Raw genomic sequence first — 22,542 nt, 5'->3', positions numbered from 1 at the left:
GGACCATAAATGGGCTTATTGCAGGAACATCCAAACCAAAGATGCCAGGCAGTGAGCCAAAATTATTAAAATACTGAAATTATTACTGCACAACTCCAATATTCACTTATTTATTGCTCCAATAAATAAGTGAACATTGGAACCCTGCAGTGTGCAAACTGTTTATTTAAAAAAAAAGATCAATCCTACATGTTTAAAGCACAACCTATCATCAAACATAAGAAGAAAATCCAGTAACACATAAAAAACTCAACTGCAACATTATGTACTCCAATATACAAATACTTGTGTGAACGATTTCAAATAAATTGTACACTGAAAAGAACTGCTTAATTCCTAAAATGCATCCTGATAAACAGCTTCTTTCCCCTCATCTTCAGGACTTTCTCCAAGTAGTTGGCTGCAAAGACACCAGATATTCACTACATGATTTTTGGCCAAAAGAATTCAAGATGACAATATTATCATATCTATAGAAAAATGCTGTCAGTCAAATTCAGCTTAAACTTTTAGTTTTCTCTATTTTTTTGCAAATCAATACTCAATATACAGGTAAAGGAAGAAGGAAAGAGTTTGCAATGTAACTGCAACTGATTTCAGAGCGTACAGTATGTTTAAAAATATTGCAGCACCTCAAAAAGCAAATTAAAATGAACTTTAACTTTGCAACTATCTTTTTAATCTGCTATTTTCAAGTGCAAAACAAACTGTTGGACTTGACAAATAAATCCAGGGGCAGACACAGACTGATTTTGCTTTTTATTATTCAGAATTGAAGACATGAGCTCATGCAGATCCAACAAGATGATGTGTGTGAATGGAAAGCGGTGGACAACAGTCTTGAAGTGGTTCTAATAAAATGAGACATAAATCAGCCACCTACTTGTCCAGACACAGTTTATGCATTTTTTTTAATATATCCTGTACAACTCTGAAATTCCCCTTTTAATCACATCAACGCAACTCAAATCTGGATTTGTTCAGGTCATGTTTTCGAAGTCTGCATCGTCCAGAAGAGGGTGGCTGGCTGCTCATATCAGAACCACTCAGCTACAGCATAATGTGGTAACGATGAACAAAACACAAACACATCAGTTCTCAGCGACTGACTTTAAAGTGCAATTTAATTTTCAGCTTTGTTGGATTTGCAGAAGCAGTGGTCGTACGTCACACAGGGGAAAAAGATGAAGGGGCCAACAAATGGCTACATCATCAACTACAGTATTAGTATCAAATGAAATACTACTTCATGGTATTTCCAGGTCTAACGAGTCGTTGAATGCACTGTTGCATAGTCTGAAAGACAAACTGTAACTCTGATTTAAGGTTTTTCTGTTGATAGGAAATACTACTCAGGAATTACTGGAAAATGGGATTAGGTACAGTATATCTAATATAATTTGTTCCATTATCATGTCTCAACTTATTGCCTAAATAGTTCCAGGCAAAAGACAAGCACCTAGCTTCTCTAGCTTCATGTATATTGATTTTGTGCTACTATGCTAAGCTAATTCCCATCCATCGTTAATTTTAAAAAGGTCAACAGCACAGGAAATATCTCAACATGATATCATCACTGCATGTGCAAAACAAACTTTACTACATATAAAGGACTTAGGAGTCACATCATAGCGCTTAGGCAAGCACACACACACAAACACACACATACAGTCTCTGCATGTACAGCAGCACGTCACGCCGTGTTTATAGGAAAATGCCCTCAGTCCAGCTAAGTTAGCTCAACTAAAAAGATCAGATTATACACCATGATCCATGTAAAAAAAAAAAAAAAAAAGAAAGACGCAGACGATGCTGTTGCAGCTGCAACACGATGTGAAAACAAGACAGACGTCTGCACTGAAACATCTTCACACACTATTGTTTACACATTGTAGATTTTACAGCATGTGTATTGCCTTTTTTGGATCTGCAGTGTGAGAACGTGTTAAACATTTTGTGATAAGTGCTTCACTGAATGATTACATTAATGCTTTCTGACCTTTAACAGGAACACGGACAGGAAGGCAAACTGGAATATTGTGATAGAAATCAACGGGTAAACACTGGCAGTCGGTGGGTTACAGGTTCACAGACAGTGTGTTAACACGGATACAAAAGGAAGATGGGTCACACTTTATTTAACAGTACACTAATAAGACGTAACAAGCCACACTTTGTATCATATTAGATGAAAGGTGGACTACCTTTGTATTATTGGCCGCCACCTTTTGTTGAAAATTCTCACAAAAATGTAAAGCTTTTTTTTTAAATACCAATACCTTTGTGTGGACTTGCGTACGATAAAAAAATTGGCCTCATGTAGCACACCTATTTTTATTGCTAATGTGTAATTATTTCACTTATATAACTGGATTTTGGTGCTTCTTCTATATTATATAATATTTTTTAATTTTTTGACCCACATATTGGTACCTGTTCATTGATCACATCAGAAAATTTTTTCCTTCATCATTCTTGTCTTAACTTTTCCATCAGACTCTGTGCCCTTTTGTGTCAGGAGAGTAAAATTTGCAGAGAAATACTTCACAATCTGCAACTAATTGTGCTTTTCATGGAAATGTCTGTGCCAAACTAAACAGTGTTATTTGTGGCAACCTGTTTTTTTTTATATCTTTGTTCAATCTTGGTATAAAATTTAGATCTCTTTGGACATTTTCTTGTTTTTTGCCACTTTTGTCTGAAAAAAAAAATCCAAGGGGAACCCTGCTGTCTAATAAAGAACATATTATTTCTACTTTTCCTCAAATAAATTTAAAAAATTAATTCAAAGTACGGCCTGTTACGTCTTATCAGTGCACTGTAAAATAAAGTGTGACCGGAAGACGTAGTTGTTATTGGTCAAGGAATCGTTTTCAATAGGATTTCCTGCAGGAAAAGCCACATCAGTACACATATTTGATGATATTTTATCACGTGAGGACAACCTTTCACTACTTCATTTCACTTAATTTTCTCTCAGTTTTACAAAAAAGTCATACAAAAATACCTCAACATTACATTCAATGAAGGAATTTGTCAATTTCTGAAAAAAAGTGCTCTTGCATAACTGATCATGTATGTCGCTTTTCCTTCGCACTCTCTGTGTCGCTTTACCTCTCTTCAGGTAGTTTGTTTCTAGACAAAGACCACGAGGGAGATTCACAGTATTGGGGGTTAACAGTTGGTGGCCAGACCGGTGCACGTTTCACTCAAAGAAAAGTGCAAATTAAGTTGGGACAGAGTGTTCAGGGCGTGCAAGAGTTTAGACGCTGCCAGGAGGGGACAGCAGCTGCCAAGAGGGAGGAGGGTTCACGGTGGTGGTGGTGGTTGGGAGCGGATGAAGTTGCTGCGACACTGTCCTTGGAGGAGGACAGAGAAGACGAGAGGGGAGGAAAATACGTCACAACAACCAGGGGTGGCGTTGGAGGGGGGAAAGAGTTGATGGCAACGCTGGCTCAGGGTCGGCCTAATCTAATCTGAGGTTGGCGGGAATCCAAGCTGAAACCAGCCTTGAAGACATTGTTTGGTCTTGTTTTCCAGCCAGCGTTAGGGTCCTACTGTTGGAGGGAAATGTGGTTGGTGCTGTCTGGGGTAGTTCGGGGTGTAGGATTCAGCAGCTGGGACGTCCCTCACGCCTCCATATATTGTGGAGGGGGCTCCTTCGGTGGTATGGCAATGGCCTCCTCGTACGGCGGCAGCAGAACCTGAAATACGACGGGGAAACCAAAAGGCAGTTTAGTTCTGTGGCTCAGTGGTGAAGAAAGCCTGTGAGATGCTGTTAAAAAAAAGTTTGTTCGTTTTTTTTTGTGATTTTCATCATTTTATTTTGAGGAACGAGTGAGAGCTGCTGCTCAGTGACAGATCAAAGTACACACCCACTGAGCTGAAGGATGAGTGAGAAGAAAACAGCCTATAGAGCCAGAATATTTTCATCTAACTCCGTGAATTAAAGATTCGTTTTGATATGACTGATGAGTGTTTTTTACAATGAGGTAACAAGACAGTTCAGCTTGTTTTAGCTGAGTCAAAGAGAGAAACTTGAATTCAGATGATAGAGAAATAATAGGGAAAACCGGTGTAAGAATATGTCCTTTCTTGACATTTTGTGGGTTTATTTCGTTAACTTATAGGGTGTAACGACCTCACTTGCTTGGACACATCTCCCAGCTGAAAAACAACCGAATCCTAAGCTGAAATTCTGAATAACGTACACTTGATATCGCCTGTTCCTCGCTCAAAGCCTGCACGGGCCAGTGAAAGTTGTGGCTATTCAAAAGGTTAATGTTTTCGCACGGAGCTGATTAGACCGGCCTCAGTGACTACATTTAATTCAGACAAGTAACTAGCATCATGTTTAATTTCCTTGTATTTACAACAAACCAAATTTCATGAAAATTGGTTTAGAATTAGGCAAGTTACAGTTGATTTTGTCATGAAATTTGCATCTTTCTATGCACGTTGTATTTGTTTAATAGCGAAGCGTCATCACGTAATATGGCAGAGACATAGAGCAGCGGCCAATAATGTATCTACGCTTCTACGCTGATGCAGGTGAAGACGTGAACTTTTTAGCTTCTGAAGGGGTGAAGTTCGATTGTTCGATTGTAATGATTTCATCACTACTGACAGTGTGTGGTATTTAATCGCAGCCATTTAACATTTGCAAAATGCAGTGCAATGTGGAACTGTTATTAGGCAATAGTGTAGGTATCATGTTTACAGAAAGTTGCATATTCAGAAGTAAGACACTAAATTAAAATGGCCGACAGTTAATATAGTACATTAGATTTCAGGTTTCTTCTCCAGCTTACACACGACTAGCTGTAAGGATAACATTCACACACACACACATCCATGTGCTTTAGAGGCCAGACTGCCTTCTCTCCATCAGAGGTCTTTCTCTGTAAATGGTGTTATAAAACCAGCACTGCTGCTAATTCTCTGAGAGAGAGAGAGAAAGAGAGAGAGAGAGAGAGAGAGAGAGAGAGAGAATATGCTCCGAGGGGATGGAATTGTGAAACAGCCAGGGAGGCCCGGCGAACACATCACAGGGAGGATTTGAAATGAAGCGGACAAGCAGACAATTATATAACATGTCCAGAAGAAGAGAGAAGGACGGACACAGATATATAGAGGGGAGGAGGAGGGGAGAAAGAGAGAGAGAGGGAGAGAGGGGCGACCCTTGTGCATTTTAATGGCATTTATATAAAAGCACAGCAGATAAGCAGCTGGGTACTTGATGTTCGAGGCAGTAAAAAGCCATTTAGCCACACTGCCGGCTTTTCTAATAGTAAAAATAGATGGAGCGCTCTTCATTCAGCTGCGCGTTTGTGTGTGTGTGAGAGAGAGAGGGAATGCAGTGATAAGACCATGTTGTCATCACTGTTCAGGCTTTTAACCTGCGTTAACCATGTGACACAGATATTTGTTGCGTTTAAATGCTATTTGTTCCCTGATTCTTCTCTAATTAAAATTCAGACGGCCGCTGCTGTGGCCTTCACACTGACCTAGTTGCCTCAGTTCTTTGCTTCGTTTTGTTTTGTGCGTTCTCTGTTTCCTAATTAATTTGAATTAACATTTGATTCAGATTCCATTGACTTCGTGATAATCACGGGTTCATTAGATTCCAAGACTTCTTTGTGTCACTGTGCTGTGGTTTATAAGGTGACAAGTAACAGAGGGGAAACTATGTCTTAACCAAACTTGTGCAGTTCACCTTTTTACACCTGTTTAGTATTTTGTACTGCAATAATTGTCTTTTATTGAGGCAGATGGATTCTGTAAGCTATTTCAAGTCTTACTTTAGTCTACAGGACATTTCAAAATTTAGATTGTGGATCGTGATTATGATTAAATAGATTGCGATTATTATTTTTTGGTCTGATCTTTCCTCACAAAAACAAAATGACATCTACAGAAAAAAACATACACCCTACTTTCAAAGACAGGACAAAGAAGAAAAAAAAAAATCCTAAAGAGAGTACCAAAAACAACGATAAAAAGTATTGCCTGTGTAGCCTCTGATATATTCCTCTATGCCATACCCTCCAGCGTTGTCAAAAAAATATTAAAAATGCATCAGTGAGTCAGACTGTTGCACCGGGTGACACTTTTCTTCATTCAGTCCCACATACACCGTGATGGCGCTCCACGAGAACAACAAATGTGTGTTAATCAGCAGCTAAAATAGTCCCTGACTAACACAGTGTCTGCTCCTGTTTGAGTAACACTGGCTGTGTGTCTTCAGGAGAGCTGTACTGATTAGTCAGTTGAAAGAAAATTACTCAGTGCTTTGATAATAAATCAATTGTTTCAGTCATTTTTCAAGCAGAAACGTCAAACATTTGCAGGTTCCAGCTTCATTTATGACAGTGAATTAATGTGTCTTTGGGTTTTGAACTGTTGGTTGGAGAAAAGAAGAAATTTGAGGAGGCGTCACTTTGGAATCTGGGAAACTGTGATGAGCATTTTTTATAATTCTTTGACATTTTATAGACTAGACTGATTAAGTGTGAAAATAATCGGCAGAGACCCATTTTTTGAAAATTTCAGTCTTCAGTAGGGAACACGGTAGGACAGTAAGACAGTACTGACAGGTGAACAAACGCATTATTGTTGTTTTTTTGTGTCTTTAAATGGAATTTGTTAGAAATAAGAAAAAGTTTAGACTAATGTCTAATAATTCTACCCTCTGAGTTTGTATATTTTTATTTTACATAGTTTGTTCTCCACATTATTGTAAATGAGGGATGAGACACTCAATAATTTCTCTGAGAATCTTAAATAAAGGTTGAATAAATAATAAATATAAGAAACAAATTCACACTCATTACTTGCTAACTAACAGATTTTCAAAAGTTATTTTTTGCTCTTTACATGCAAATCAATTCAGAAATATTTCTAAAAAAAAAAAGGATTTTCTAAACTGAGTGTGTTCATGCCAAATGTTTTTAATGTTTTCTCTCAAAATTTGGTTGAGGAAAATAAACATTCTCCACATTTTGCCTCCATCATATCTGCAGGGGATAAAACTAACAAAGGCACACGTCCAAATATTTGCTGAAAGGCCATCTGATACACAATATGATATCAGACCCTGCTGGATTAGCTCCAGCATGTAGAATCTGTTTCATAAGGTGAAAAACGTCAGCAGCGTGAAGCGGGGCCACGACAACAACAAGGACAAAGTGACAGCGAGATGAAACGCTATGTACTGAGACGACAGCGGGTGTGAGGCAGATTAATGTCTTATGTATCAGGGTGAAGGATTACAGACAGACAGACAAATGGAAACCGTGACTATGCTAAAGCTTCTCAGAAACCCCATGAGTCAACACTGAGGAGGAGGACAAGTGGGATTGACGACACCCGGCTCTGCGCAGCCAGCCAATCACGTCTCAGGATGACCCACACAGCACCTAACTGAAGTGCTACCCACAGTAATAAAAGAGATAAGCTGCACGTCGACAGCACTGAGGATCTGGACACTGAACGTTTCAACTGTACTGTAGAAAATAAGATTTTTTTTACATTCAAAGCTTCTGTTGAGTTTTTCAAAAAAAGTTTTGAATGTGCATTGTCATATTTTATGTTATGTCAAAAAGCCTTTATTTTTTTTTATTAAATGAACCTTTAATGAACATAAAATGCCAGTTTTGTCAGTCTAAATTTAATTTAAAGTGCTATTAGATTACTTTTTAACCGTCCTGTTAATACAGACGCATGCGGCAAGTGGGAGAGCGCTAAAGACTAAAAGGCAACAAATATGGATTGAAGAAGAAAATCTCTTTAGATAAAAACACGCTGAGACTTTTGGACCCTCTTCAACAAGTTACTGGAAATGTTTGAATCACATAAACCAGAAACAATCCTATACAGCCACCAATGGATTATTTTAGTAATCCTTTACTGCAACTGTGCAGAAATACTGCGTTTAAACAGAAAGAGTAGACATGCAAGTAAAAAGCAAAGAAAAAAACCCCAAAAACAAACAAACAAAAAAACCCCAACAACAACAAAACTGCCCTAAATCAATAATTTACATCACAGTTTGGTTCTACTGATAATTTCCAATACAGCTACCAAAGTGGTATGTGTAGGATTTTAATCAGTTAATAATTAACATAAATAAATCTTATTTTCTTGCTTATCTTCATGTTAAGCAAATCCTGTACATCACTAACTGAAGGTTCTCATGTTTGCCATTAGTGTGCCATTTCTAAATTTGGAAACAACTACCTTAAAAAAACAAAATAATAATTACGTGTTAAAATACTACACATAGCATCTCCACCTGTACATGTATGTAGGGACTGTGACATGACAGCTGTTCTATTTATGTCAAAAGTGACGGTGATTTTAAACCAGGACCTCAGTAACCCAAACCTCTTAGAAATGGAAAAGCTGTCTGACATGTGAAATGACTTGATAAAATACTTTCAGAAGATAGTTTTTTTCAATTTAAGTTTGAAATACTTAATTCTGATTTCTTTTCTTTTTTAAAAAAATTTGGAACAGTCAATAAAATGTTATCAAATTGTCTGTTCAGTGCACCTTCTGCTTTTCCCTCCTTAGCAATTTGGCATCTATGATTGCAGAAAATATTTCTTACCAAAATGATTTCCCACACTGAACAGAAGATCGTTACTTCGTTGCATGGATTGATTTCACTTGTCAAGTATAAGGTTGAGGTTAATGAGGTTTTGGGAGAATTTCTCATCTACTAGTTTTATATCAGTTTAATTTTCTGGCTCTAATTTGCTGCTCTAGTGATGTATGTCACAATTAATGCCTATAATCCTTACCTTGTACGTTTAGAGGTATCAACTCATTTAACTGCAATAAAATAAAAAAGTAAATATAATCTATATTTTACCGTAGCTCAATAAAACCTCAGAGGTGTTGAGCTTAGCATTTCATACACAAGTTAATGTGTAAATATAGTGATGAAAATAACTTTTCATACCTTTTGTCAGGATTATCTTAAAGGTATACTTCAAATTATTTAATGTTGGCGCCATCAGTTTGGAGGAGCAAAAAAGGTACATCAGCCACTGAAAAAGGTAAACCTAAAAATCAATCAATCAGTTTAAGTGTACGCTATATTTAGCATATTTTCACCACTTTACTTTGGCATCAGACCGCCTTTTCTGACAGGAAACAGCTGTTACATGAACCAAATATTACCCTCTCCAAACTCCATAGGTGATATCAGTAATTTTACTTTGTATGAAATTGTTGCTGAGTTGAGTTGCTGATCTACCGCTGCCTCAATCTCATTAATTAGTGTTATTCAAGTGACTTTGGTGTTTGAAAGGGATAGTTTGGATTCAGCAAGTTACATAACAACACACACAAACAGACTGTGGCAGCAGTAGCCCAGGAACTCTGTGTTCTATGAAGTAAAATGACTGATTTCACCTGTGGAGTTTGCTTTTGCTTTGCAGAGAGTGATATTTAGGTTATGACACTACAATTCCCCGTTGGAAAAGGCTGTCTGATGGGAGAGTAAGGTGATGAAAATGCTTTAAATCTTGCATACATTTAAAATTATATTTATTTTTTTTAGGTGGACCTTTTTTAAATGGCTAAAATACCTTTTACTACCAGAAACTGTCCACAGCTGCTCAGCTTCTGTGCTGGTACTCCTCTCTGTTTCTCCAAAGTGGGGGCCGGTCAACCGCCATCTACTGTGGCTAATACACTGACAATCGATAGGTACCTCATGCCGGCACACATTAAATAATCTGAACTATCCCTTTGACCTTACATAATGAACGCCCAAAATCGTGACAAAAGAAAAAAGGAAAAAGAAAAATCAATGCTATGTGAATTACATAACGACGTGAGCGAGGGAGATTTTCAGCTCGTCCTTGAAATGACGGGACAGAAGGTGGATGTGAGGACTCACCGTGGTGTCGTTGGTGGTGACATAAACCAGGACCTCCGTGGTGCCCCTGCCGCTCACGTATCTGTAGCAGTTCCACACACAGCCAATCAGGTAGGCCTGTCCCCGGGAGGTGAAAACAAAGAACACACACAGCGACCTTTAACAACACGGTATCCACTTTTCATTATTACTGACGCTGTTTGCTGTGATCTCATCCATTCATCAAGGTTAGGGATGACGGCAGAGATGCATCACCATCACTACTTTATACAAACTGTGATACATCAGCTACCTTTGCAACAACACAGTTCCGGATACACAGCATTTGTACAAATATAAGATACTTTCACGTTTCTTGAACAATGTGGCCCTTCTTGGTCTTCAAACAACATTTTAACCGAGGCAACTCATCAGGCATCTCCAGCCCTCAGTAAGGCTACGGTAGCACCAGGGTTTAAGGTTTGTCTGACTTGGCAGAGGAACAGGAGGTTCATTGTGGATCTGTGTGAGTAGCCTGCTGAGTCGGTGCTTCTGCCAGCAGTAAGCGCAACCAACCGACCAACCAGGAAACCAGGCTGCCTGCTATCCAATCACTTTACCATCTGCTGTGATAGCGACTCTAGACTGAGCTCTGCACCACAGAAGTGTGTGCAAAACTGTACCTTGAAAACAACACGCTGGTAACGATTTTAATACATCTACAATAGAAGTAGAGAAGCATTTCGTTTTTATTTTTTAGCAGGGATGTCATTAACAGTCCAGGCTGAAAAGACAACAATGCTCTGCAAAAATTGCAAGTCTTGTCTAAATAAAGGTACAAACATTTGAAGGAAAACAATGTCACACATACTCATTTATCCATAAAAATAATCAGAACCATTTCAACTCATTATTTTGATCATACAAAACAGCGCCATTTGTTTTTGTGTTTTTAAACACAGTTCCTTAATGTACTGCCCATTTGCCCATTTCGGTTTTTCCTGTCCTTTACTTGAAAAAGCCTATTTTATTTATTGGGAAAATAACATTCTGAATCACTATGGTAATGTGCCACGAAGTCTGAGTTTGACCATCTTGTCCATATACTTCCTATGTCATCCTGTCACAGTCTCTCTATTCACCCAACCATCTCCATCTCCCGTCTCTCTCCAGCTCTCCTTCTTCTTCCTGCCTCTCTGTATCTTGTCATTTATGCAAAGTGCAGTCAAGTGGAGGATGTTGGCTTCAGCAGGAACTTTAGCAGGTGTTGCCTCTGTGCTCAGAGCTCAATGCGTCCTTGAGGTTTCAGCTCTGGCCCTTTTCCAAGGAACTGACTCAACTATCGTCGCTACAGTGGCCAATATATACTTTACTGAACGAGCAGCCCATCAAGAAAAATGGGATTATATTTAGCTCAGATCTATATTTGATCTTAAACGCTGAAATCTAAAGCAATAAGCAGTTCAACTACACCGTATACTCTGTGCAACACAGCTCTGCGGCTGATACGTGACATTTATAGCTCTTCTCTCTGTAAGTCCAGCAGTGTATCTTCCAGTGGCTGCTTCCTATCATGAAACCCCAGCTCTGGCTTTGGGTATCTGCCAAGAACATTTCCAATCTGAGCTTAGAGGAGAAACAACTTGATTTGATTGTACAGATGACTGCAACTCCATGTCCCATCTCGTCCCAGAGCCCCAGAGCGTAGCTGCGCCTGGAGAATCATCCATGCATTAAGGGGAAATTAGCCTGACAGGAGTTGGTTTCCTGTTGTCCCTGACCCGCTGCTCTCTGACTGTGTGATAATCTCATGAAGAACATTGATAATGTTCACACTGGCAGATTCATTATACATGCCATATGGTTCATATTGCATGGGATGTGCACAGTGTGAGTCTTAATAGCCTTAATCACATTACAATATCTATAAAAAGGCCGATCTAAAGGGAACAAATGTTCAATGAGTGTTTATAATGTGTCGCAACGTGTTGCACATATCATTATATTTTAAAAGCATATGTACAGTTTTAAACATCATTCAAGTGGATGATGGGAGAATCTGCAGTGATACAGAAACTAGGGATGCACTCAGGAAAGCACAAATAATACAATGGAAAGGAAGATATACCTTCTACACAAAGTTACTGTTCAGGAAAAAAAATGTTTACAAAATGCAAGACAGTAATACATTTTAATATTAAGATATTATTTGTTTGTTATATTATTTGAATACATCAGAATATTAATATATATGCAAACATTCTAGTACTGAGAACTGTAGTAACATTAACAACACAAATGCAGCATCACTGGAATTTAAGGTTATCTCCTTTAACTGAGGAATAGTTTTTATATCTTTTCTGTAAAGAGTTCTTCTTTTCAATACAAAGCAGAGCATTTTCTTCTGCTTCTTATTGCTTATTGCCCCACTTAAAAAGTTTGTGGTGGTAGGGTTTGGTTTGTAAAAGTTAGTTTAATTAAAAATAAAAATGAAAGAAAGAGAGGAAAACAATTGACAATGAATCATAGGTAAGACAATACAACATTGGCCTGATTTAACATGACGAAACATTATAAAAACATGCCCAACTTCGGTCTTCTATCCGGACTGAACAGATACAGACATAAACACAGATAATGACCTCTCCATGCACCACTAACAGAGACTCTGCTCTGTGTGCTTACCTTGAAGGAGAGGATGCAGCCAATGAAGAGGAGGACTGCAAAAACTAGGCACATGTTGTTGGTGGACATGATGTCCTCTTTGTAAGGGAATGTCCCCGGCTGGAAGGGAGGGAGAGAGAGCGTGAAACAGACATCAGTGGACAGAAAACTCAAGACAGGAAGTAAGAAAGTGTCCTTTTACAAGTCAGCATGTGACAAAACTTGACCTTTCAGTCCTAAACAACCAATGAGTCTTAAATGGACACCTAATCTACATAACTAAGACCTGTGTTGTGCCTGGGTGACTCGTTTTCACTGAATGCCTCTTCTTTAGCCGTCTTCCTCAACAGATGAAGAACAAACCCATGAATCAGAGTTGTCACGATACCAGAATTTAAAACGATACTTGATACTAATAAATGTCACTGAATGCTGGTTTGGTTTTGCTGCAATCAAAGTTTCAGGCAGGAAAATAAACTGGGGCGAGCAGTTAGATCATTTTTATCAGAGCTTTTGATACTGTATTGTTTTAAACGTGGTAATGAAAAGCCTTACCATGAATCTGCCTCAATGCTCAGCAGGTATTATGTTATTGTAACTTATTGTTTTCAAATGTTTTGTATTGTAGCTTTTGACAATACTTCAGGCACCAAAAGAAGCCCACATTTAAAAAAGAAGAAGGTGTTTGTGTTGGAGCGGTTCTCACCAGCTGCTGGAGGTAGTCCTGCACCGTGTTGGGATAAACCACCACACTAATGGCTACCAGTGTGTTAAGGGCAAAGTCAAAGATTTGGTAGCAGAAGAATGGAATGATCCAAGCTGCATGTTGCTGCGTGGGAGAGACGGAGAACAGATGAAGAAACTCAGAACAAAGGCATGATATTTCTCAAATTCTGACGTCTGTTTGAATCTCACTGTTTGTATTTACCTTGTAAGCACCATATGTTGCCATGCCACATATAAGAATCATGAGTAGGGATATTGCAGTGGCTATGCAGATATCTGCAGAGAGAAAACACAAACAAACAAAACAATGTAGGAACAGATAATCCAGTTTAACAGCAGCAAACACGTAATTTCACTGGAAGCCCTGAACCCACTGACGTAATCCAAAAGTCTCTATGAGAACACGGACATCTTTTTACAAAACAAAACACCTTAAGTAACCTCACTATTTTTAGTACCCAATCTGGCTTGGACAAAACATGATCAGCACGTGGGTAATTGTTATGCAAGAGGTGCTAAACTTGACTAAATTTAACACCCCTCTCGGATTCACATTACAGCTGTGAAAACTGACTGATGAGACACTTGTCAGCGTCACTGTGGTGCAGTGACTAACAGGGATCCACTGACATCAAGTCAATAGATCATATACGCATGTAGGGCTGGTAATACATTGATATTATATCAATATCATGATATGAGACTAGATATTGTCTTGTATTTATCAAAAATATCTTTGTGTTAATATTTTGTGAAAGCCCCAATAGCTATCCCTACACTATTGTAACAATGTTGATTAATATTGATCAAGGTATTTGGACAAAAATATTGTGATATTTGATTCTATTCATATTGGCCGGCTCTAATTTAACAATATATTAGTTTAGAGAAAATGTTAAGAATGAGATATATATATATATCGTATGTTAGAGCTGCAACCATAAGTCAATTAATCAATCAGATGTCAACTATTACATTAACTGACAACTACTTTTTATAATGGATTAATTGTTTTGAGTCAATTTCTTAGGAAAAAATCTCAAAATCATCTGAACCTTGTGTTTCATTGAGAAAATGATAGGAACATTAATCGACAGACAATAATTGTTAGTTGCAGCCCTAGAGAAAATGTGTATATAGAGGTGTATATCGTGGCATAACCTAAAAATATTGAGATATTATTTCTGAGACATGTCTCAGTGCTCAGAGTTTTCCGTGCTTGTGTAACTCAAAGGTGGGCGACCTTTGTATTATTGGCTTTTAAAACTTTTTCTAATACACCCAATCTACTGTGCCTGATATTAGTAACTGCTCTGATGCACTTATACCAAATATGCACATGTTATGCACAGCACTCGAGAGTGATCACAAATTGTGAAAAAAGCTTTTCACCTTTTTCTTCCATCTAGGCATAAAATTTCAATCTCTATGGACACTTGTGTCAAATCATGATATTTTTTTCTCTTAAGCGCACGGCAGTCTAAAAGCTGCACTGTGTAGGGCTGCACATGTATGCCGTGCACGTCCTCTTACATTTGGTACCTTTGTCTCAGGGAAAACCCTGGTGCTGTTGATAAAAGGGATCTCAGATCACTATGCAGGATTGTTATTGAACTTGGTATTCAAAGGGGGTACGGGATGTGAAACAGTGGAATCAATGCATCCCTGGAAGTCAGCACTGCTGGCGTGAAAACTTAACAATTTCCATGACTTAACAAAATAAAAACTAACTCCAACTTCTGTGTATCACCATGATTCATTTTGTTGTGCAACACTGTGTTGCATAATGATAATAAATGACCACGATACCTTGACTGTTGGTGTTCTCTTACACTCAGCAACAGTGATTAATACTGTGCTGATACTGTGTTAAGACACAGGAAATGATGATACCCTTCAATCTTAATCCCTGACCACACACACTCACTAGACAGATAAGCATGTTCACACATACTATATATAAACAATGCATGGAAAAATGCACAGATATATACATAAATGCCACCCTTCACATGTCATCCACACATCTGAGTTTTCACTTCATGATTTCTCTGCATATGTCAACAACAGTAACGTTGGTGCGACTGACAGCTGCCTATCACAAAACCATCACACCAGTTTGTCTCCGTCCTTTTTTCCACCGTTTCACAACTGCTTCACAACAAGCAAAAATGACGCTATGCGAAGGGGAGTCAGTCAAGATGGCCGTTCTAATCCGATGGAGAATTAGAGCAGTCGTTTTTAATCAGAGTAGCCAGTGACGGAGTCTGTGGTGTTCCAGAGGCGACTGTGATGATGATAACTGCTGGAGGGGGAAGCACTGAAAATACACATGCACTCTGATTTGTTCTCTATGCAGCCGAGCCTACTCAGCTATGTCTGTGCTGCTGAGAGCAGCATTCTGGGAAAAAAAGAAGTGGTGGGCAGAAAGGAGAAGTGATTTTAGACCTGCAGAAACACATCATGAGGCTATATGAGCTGAGAGCTGGGGGATACTTCGAAATTATAATGCTACTGAGCTATGAAACTTGATATTGTGATACTGTCTGGGTATTTAGATGTGCAGATAGTTTGATATAGCTTAATTGTCATCTACTCACTATTTCTATTTTTTCTTTCAAACTCTTTTCATATAAAATGAAATGCTCTGCATATCATATCTGCAATATGCAATTACATTTTAAGAGATAGACGCAGTTCAGGAAATTTATACTATGGAAAAAGTGACTTTTTCTCTGAGACACACTAAAAAACATGAAAAATACTGGAAAAACTGGAAATCTTATTTGAATCTGAAGTGAATTCTTTATATACATATTTGTTTGTCTTATTTTTTTCTGTACCAGGACCATCAAAATGTGACTTTATGTGAATGAGTGGGAGAGTTCTCCCTCCTTCAGCTTTGCATGAATCACGGATCATTAGGACTAGTAGGAAGGACTAGTAGGAGGATTTACAGGGACAATCATGGACAGGAAGGACATAAAGATCTTGACACTAACCTGTAACAGCTTAATTTTATTGTTTATTTTACATGATGTTACGCATTTCATTTCACCACTGATGACCCTGTCTGTTGTCCCCTGCTCTGTCTGTTCTGTTTTTGTCAAAAAAAAAAAAAAGTTGAAATAATTAAATGTTAAGAAATAGTGCATTATTTGCAAAACTCACATAGGAGGAAAATGAAATTTCTCGTGGAATACTGATTATGGTGAGGAAAAAAATAGATGTAAGGTGTTTTGTGAATTCACTTTCTAGATGAGATCTTGCACTCAAACTATCTTGATGCATCTTTGAACTATTTATGGAGAATAATAAGTAATGCCTGATTGAGGACGTCTAATCCAATAAACCATGTCAGATATGTAACAATGAGAGGATTAGTTGCACTCACTTGCATCGTCCATGACATCAATGTCGGTCCCCAGCTCAGAACTGGTAAGGTGGTAGCGGTATTGAACTGGGTCATTGAGAGCCGACAACAAGATGAGTAAGACCACCGCATTGATGAGCTGTGAGGGAAGTGAAGATCAATATCAATATTTCAGAAGGAAGTTGTGCCATTTTTACATTTTTGGTTAATCTTCAGAAATAACTGATCAGGGCTTTTTCTTTTCTTGGTGTCAGAAAAAAGTAATTAAAACAGAAAAATAACTACAGATGAGGTAAAGGAATATATAACTAAAGATAATTTTTTTGTATTCAGGGCTGTGACAAACAATCAAGCTATTTTCACTGTCAAATTTTCTCAATTCGTCAATAGTTTTTTGGTCTATAAAATGTCAGAAAATAGCGCAGGGTGACGTCTTCAGATTTGATCACAACTCAAAGATGTTTGCTGTCACAGAGGACTTTTTTTCTAAAAGAAATACTCAAATTGATGAATTGATTATCAGAATTATAGGTGATTATCTGGTGATTAATTCAAAAGTTGAGAAGTGGCTGGTTGTTGCAGCTTGTCATGATTATGATAAAGGCTGACTGCTGAGTGTGGATTGATCTAATGGACAGAAACCCTGATGAAGCTTCATGACGTGTTGATTAGAGCCACAACATAATTTCTTCTAATCAATATCATAAAATGGTTAACAAGACCAATCAAAAGTTCACAGTTCTCAAGGCATCCTCTTCAATTGGCTTGTTTTGTCCAACTAACAGTCCTAAATCTAAAAACATTATTCACAATAATATAAAACAGAGATACACAATAAAATGAAGGGAAAATTTGATTATTACTTATTATTCCAATAATGAAATTGCAGCTGATAAATGTCTGCAATAATAATATTTCATCTGACAGATAATGTCAAAGCATATAATCTGTCCTCTTTGGCAAAATGCTCTAAAAGCCAAAGTATATTTGTGAAGTTTCTGATGTACTTAAATAAATGAACATTTGACAAGTCAGAGTTGCTCTTTGTCTTTGTTGTAATAGTGATGTAAGTCAGATTTAGTTCGGTCAGAGCAACGGAGGATTAAAACTTCCATCTTTGCTCACTACATCTCAGCTTTTCTTACCCTCGATTAGCTTTTGATCAATTAATCATTGCAGCTCACATAACTTGATATAATTTATTATTATTATTATTATTATTATTATTATTATTATTATTATTGTTAAGTGTTCCATTGATTATATTTCCAAAAATAATCACCTAATAATCAAGTCATCATCTTCAAATTGCTAATTTTGTCCAACTGACAGTGTGAAATTCAAAATAATTTCATTTATAACAATATAAAATGAAAAAAAAAGCATGAAATCATCAGATTTGAGATGCTGGCGGTGACTAAAATGATTATCTTAATACTTGACCATCCGTTTCAGCACAGATTCAGTAAAGCACCTGTCTAAACCAGCATGATCAGAAAAAATGACCTTAAAACTTCTACATGTCACCGTGTCCTTATGTCAAGACACCTTATGGACGTAAAATAAATGGTTGCTTTTTCTGGCATGGCTCGATTTAACAACATAATTGATTAGTAGTGGGGTCAAACAGAGACGGGGACTAACGCTTACTATAAAGGTCAGGGATTTACCAGGCTTACTGAACTATTTTTTTTTAACTTTAGGTTATCCCCTGGTTAAAAACAGAAACAAACTCTATATTTAACCGGTAAAAATGTAGGACGAATCATACTGGATGGGCTGGTAAGGTTATTATTATTAAAGTAATCAATGAATGGCAACAAACTATGTAAAATATTTCTGTTATATGCTTATACTTGATTAAAATATATGTATGGAGCAAAAAAAAAAACGATCCTTAAATGGCAATAATGGTGATTAATTAGCTAACATTGTTGTCTAAATCGGGTAGATTATTCTATAAACCGAGGACATCCTCAAAATGGCCCTTCAAAAAAACATGAGAAAAACAAGTGAAAAACAGCTGCTGCTATTTAATTTAGCTCTTACTATAAAAACTCAACGGCACTTCATATTTTCGTCCCCTAATCCTCCACACATTTCACCGTATTTGTAGACATTTTGGGCCTGACATCGACTGAAAAAAACCTGACTTACCATATACCATATTCCCAGAATAATGGTGCCTGTTCGTACATGGCAGCACAGGCAGCAGCTCGTCGAGTACCACCGGTCCCACGGCGAAATCATTATTTATCCTGGTTCGGTTTTTTCTCGCTATTTCATGAATGCTGCCGAAAATGAGTTTATCTGAGACAACTATGTCCTGAAAAGACGGAACAGTTTGGGTCCCTCGGTGCTAGGAGCGCCACATCCAGCGTATGTTTGAGACGATGTTCGCCTGTTTCCGCAAGTGGACTCGGAGAGAGAGAGAGAGAGAGAGCGCGAGCTGTTAATCTGGCTCATCCCAGAGTCACGTGACCAGGCAGGATTTTGACCAAGATCAGAGGGATGGATGAAAAATACTGCGTTATAATCATCATCACAGACACTGTAACAGAACAGCAGTTAACATGTTTGCTGTACATTTACTACATTATTGATTTAAATGTACTATACATACAATACACTTACATTTTGAGACAAATTGGCAGTGGTGGACAAAGCACTCAACCCCAGTACTTGGGTCAAAGTATAGATACTCCTGGTCAAATATTACTCAACTACAAGTGAAAGTTGCTCAGTCAAAATTTTACTTGAGTTAAAGTACTAGAGTTCTTGCTTTTAAAAATACTTAAGTATTCAAAAGTACAAATTACAAAGTGCATTTTCTAATATCAATACATGCTGTATTGTTTTCATGATGCATTTACAGAAGCTTGTAACTCTCTGAAACCATCTAATGATGCACTGATTTGCTTGTAGAACCACTCTGCTACACAAAGTCTATAGAAAAACCTATAAAAACTTCAGCATAGAAATGCAATCAAAAACAAAAAGGACAGTTATTGTCATTTTCTGATGTAACTGTATTAAAATCACATCATAAAATTAGATTGAAGCTAACTGTAAGGAGTTCTCAAAGTCTGTTAAATAACTGAGATTTCTTTATGTCCTCAGTATATACATGAATTATGCTGTATTGTTCACCCCAATAAAAACAATCCAACTTTAAAAGCTACCTGGAATAATGAATAATTATAATAACATTAATAATTTAATTTTGTCTTTCTCCTGCCGTCATCATTACCGCTTTTTGTTTGAATGACAAAAAGCTGTGATTGGTTTCCTTTTGTGAGGAACACAGCATGTGACCAATTGCATTTTAGAAAAGAAAAAAACACCAACAGCTGATTTCAAAGCTCAGTCGAAAAGTAACAACAACCTTCCTACAAATGTAGAGGAGTCAAAAGTACAATATTTGTCTTTGAAATGTAGTGGTGTGAAAGTAATAAGTTTCCAAAAAAACAAATACTCAAGTAAAGTACAGATACTCAAAAAATGTATTTAAGTACAATACTCAAGTAAATGTACTTCACTACTGTCCACCACTGAGCAGGTCCCATCTTACCCTAAGACCCCCCTTTGCAACCCGCCCTTGACCGTCATCCTGTAAGGGAACGGGTTGCGTTCAGCCAGAGGAAGGCTTTGACCTCCCTGGTGCAACAGGCCCCTATGAGTGTTCTACACGGAACACTCAGGCTACGAGTACAACCATCGTAGCCACGGGCCAGTTGGCAACCCGCCCCCAAGTCATCCTGTAAGGGAGCAGGTTGGCTTGAACTTAGTCTATAATCATCTGCTTGACCTATATATACTAACTTCTGCGCCTGTGACATCACCGTGATGTCATCAACCATGACATCATCTGTGATGTCATCATCTGATTCTATTCTGATAGCCAATAGAATCACAAGTGTGACATCATCGATGACATCACAAAGCTCTTCCATCCTCTGTGATGTCACAAAACAAGCTAATGTTCTGATGCTCATAGATAGCATAGATAACATCATCAGTTCTGTCTGTCTGTCTGTCTGTCTGTCTGTCTGTCTGGCAGTTGGCTATGGCAACCCTTTCTCCAAATGCTGTGACCTAGATGACCTGATGAAGGTGGGGCAAAGTGAGTTGAGTCCAGCCAGTTGTTACACACTGACTTTTTTTCTTTGTCAGTGACTGAGTGACTTTTAGAGGCATTTTTCATTCTCACTTATGTAAAGTGCCTCTAATTTGTGGGATACTTAAGTACGAGAGTAATGTACTTAGTTACCTTTCATCACTGAAAAAAAACATAACATCTAAGGACTTGGTTTGTTTAAGTGAACCCAACTCAAGTACACTGAGTCTGGCAGCTTTTTCGACCTCAAAGTACAAGTAACTTATTTAAAATGAGTGTTAATAACAAGTTGATAAAAACAGAGTTAGGTGAACTCAGTATTTGTAATTAAACTTGCATTATTGCATAGGACTGATCCTGAGCCTCAGGATTTGAGGTGCAAGCTCTACCAACTGAGCTACAGGGGGGCCCATTTTTTATGTTTAAATGTATGTTTCAATTTATTTCAATGATAAAAAAAAACAGCTAATACAAAGTCATTTGGCTTGGCAGGAGAAAAGCATGTTGGCTGCTCGGTAACAGACATAAAATTTGATAAACAATGAGTATTCAGGACCTCTTAATATGAGATAAGATCGTATTTTTGAGGTAAGTTAGGATTTGCTTCTGTAACACCAAATTAGGAAAAATCTTATCTTAGACTCTTCCCATCTTAACTCAAGACCTCAGATAGGAATCGGTTTACCAGGTTAGTCTGTCTATGCTCCAGTTTAATTGCTTGAAACTAAATAAAAAAGATTTCTGTGTTTTATGTCAGTATCAGAATAAGACAAAAGTCTTTATTTCATGTCAGTTTGTCCCTCCGTCTGTGCAAAGATCCTGGATCAAGCCCGACAGATGGGCCACTGACCACAGCTCTAAGCTGTGGTGGGTAGTCCGCATCATCGTCACATTAGTGGATTTTCCTCCCCTGCCATGACTTAACACTGACCCGGCTACCACCTCTATAAAACGCTGGAACGCAATTTGAAGAGGAAAATCTCAAAGTGATGGTCCATTTTTCCTGCATTTTAAAGATTTCCCATAAAAAAACCACCGAGTGTTTGAAATACGGAACAGAAGTATTCACGTACGTGCAGAGAGAGTTCTGACATAATGACCGGAAATACAAAGCTTTAATCCTTTTTTCACAGACCTACTGGAGAACAATACAAACCCAAAGCCAGTGTTTGGGTGAATAAATTTATTAGTTTGGTCATAATAGTAATAATAAGGATCCCACTCTCTACTGACTTGTTTTCAGACAGCACTCTATGAAGCCAGTTGGTTCCAGACACCGGGACTTTGGATGGATCTTTTTTTAAAACAGCATTAGCGAGTGATTTTCATAGCACGGCTTTGAGCAACTGCAGTACCATCCATTAGAGAGTGACCTCCACTATTAATATATCTGCCTCTCATACGCACAAACAAGAAAAATGAGTACAATCCTCTGGCAGGCAAGAATGAAAAAAATAAAACGTGATCTCTGTCTGAAGTGAAGGTGAATGGACAGCGAGCCAGAGATTGTAAGAGATTAAAAGCGGGTAAATCCTAAATGAACTGAGAGATAAGGGACGGAGAGACTGATGAGATGAAGGAGGTCAGGCGCTGTAAGCGTGCCATGCGACTGCCTCGCCACATTGACTGGGGCGGCGGTTTGGCCTCAGGAGGGTCACTGCCACCAGGGCCTATCACGGGCCGGGCTGCTGACACACATCTGCACCATGGCATATAGTGAATCCTCATTGTATTAATCACAGATTTGAGATTAGTTTGACAGGAAACATGAAAACAAGATGCCATTGGACAGGG

General features: G+C 38.0%; 1 protein-coding gene across 2 annotated transcripts; it reads right to left on the bottom strand.

Moving 5' to 3' along the window:
• Positions 1 to 2,782: 2,782 nt before the first annotated feature.
• On the bottom strand, positions 2,783 to 19,044 carry laptm4b (lysosomal protein transmembrane 4 beta). 2 transcript variants are annotated; one of them, XM_084738855.1, is made up of 8 exons: positions 18,789 to 19,044; positions 16,653 to 16,770; positions 13,461 to 13,534; positions 13,239 to 13,361; positions 12,554 to 12,652; positions 9,911 to 10,006; positions 8,805 to 8,835; positions 2,783 to 3,704 (listed from the first exon to the last, which is right to left on the bottom strand). In XM_084738855.1, the coding sequence occupies exons 1-8, from the start codon at positions 18,879 to 18,881 to the stop codon at positions 3,547 to 3,549; spliced, it is 792 nt and encodes a 263-aa protein (XP_084594981.1). In that variant the 5' UTR covers positions 18,882 to 19,044; the 3' UTR covers positions 2,783 to 3,546. The 2 variants fall into 2 exon arrangements, with proteins under 2 accessions (XP_084594981.1, XP_084594983.1); XM_084738857.1 differs by lacking the exon at positions 8,805 to 8,835.
• Between the last annotated feature and the right edge of the window lie 3,498 nt (positions 19,045 to 22,542).

This window comes from Lutjanus erythropterus, chromosome 16, assembly GCF_056507025.1.
Source record: "Lutjanus erythropterus isolate fLutEry1 chromosome 16, fLutEry1.hap2, whole genome shotgun sequence".
NCBI lineage: Eukaryota > Metazoa > Chordata > Actinopteri > Lutjaniformes > Lutjanidae > Lutjanus > Lutjanus erythropterus.
The sequence above is the reverse complement of the archived record's forward strand: the minus strand, read 5'-3'. Positions and strand labels throughout refer to the sequence as shown.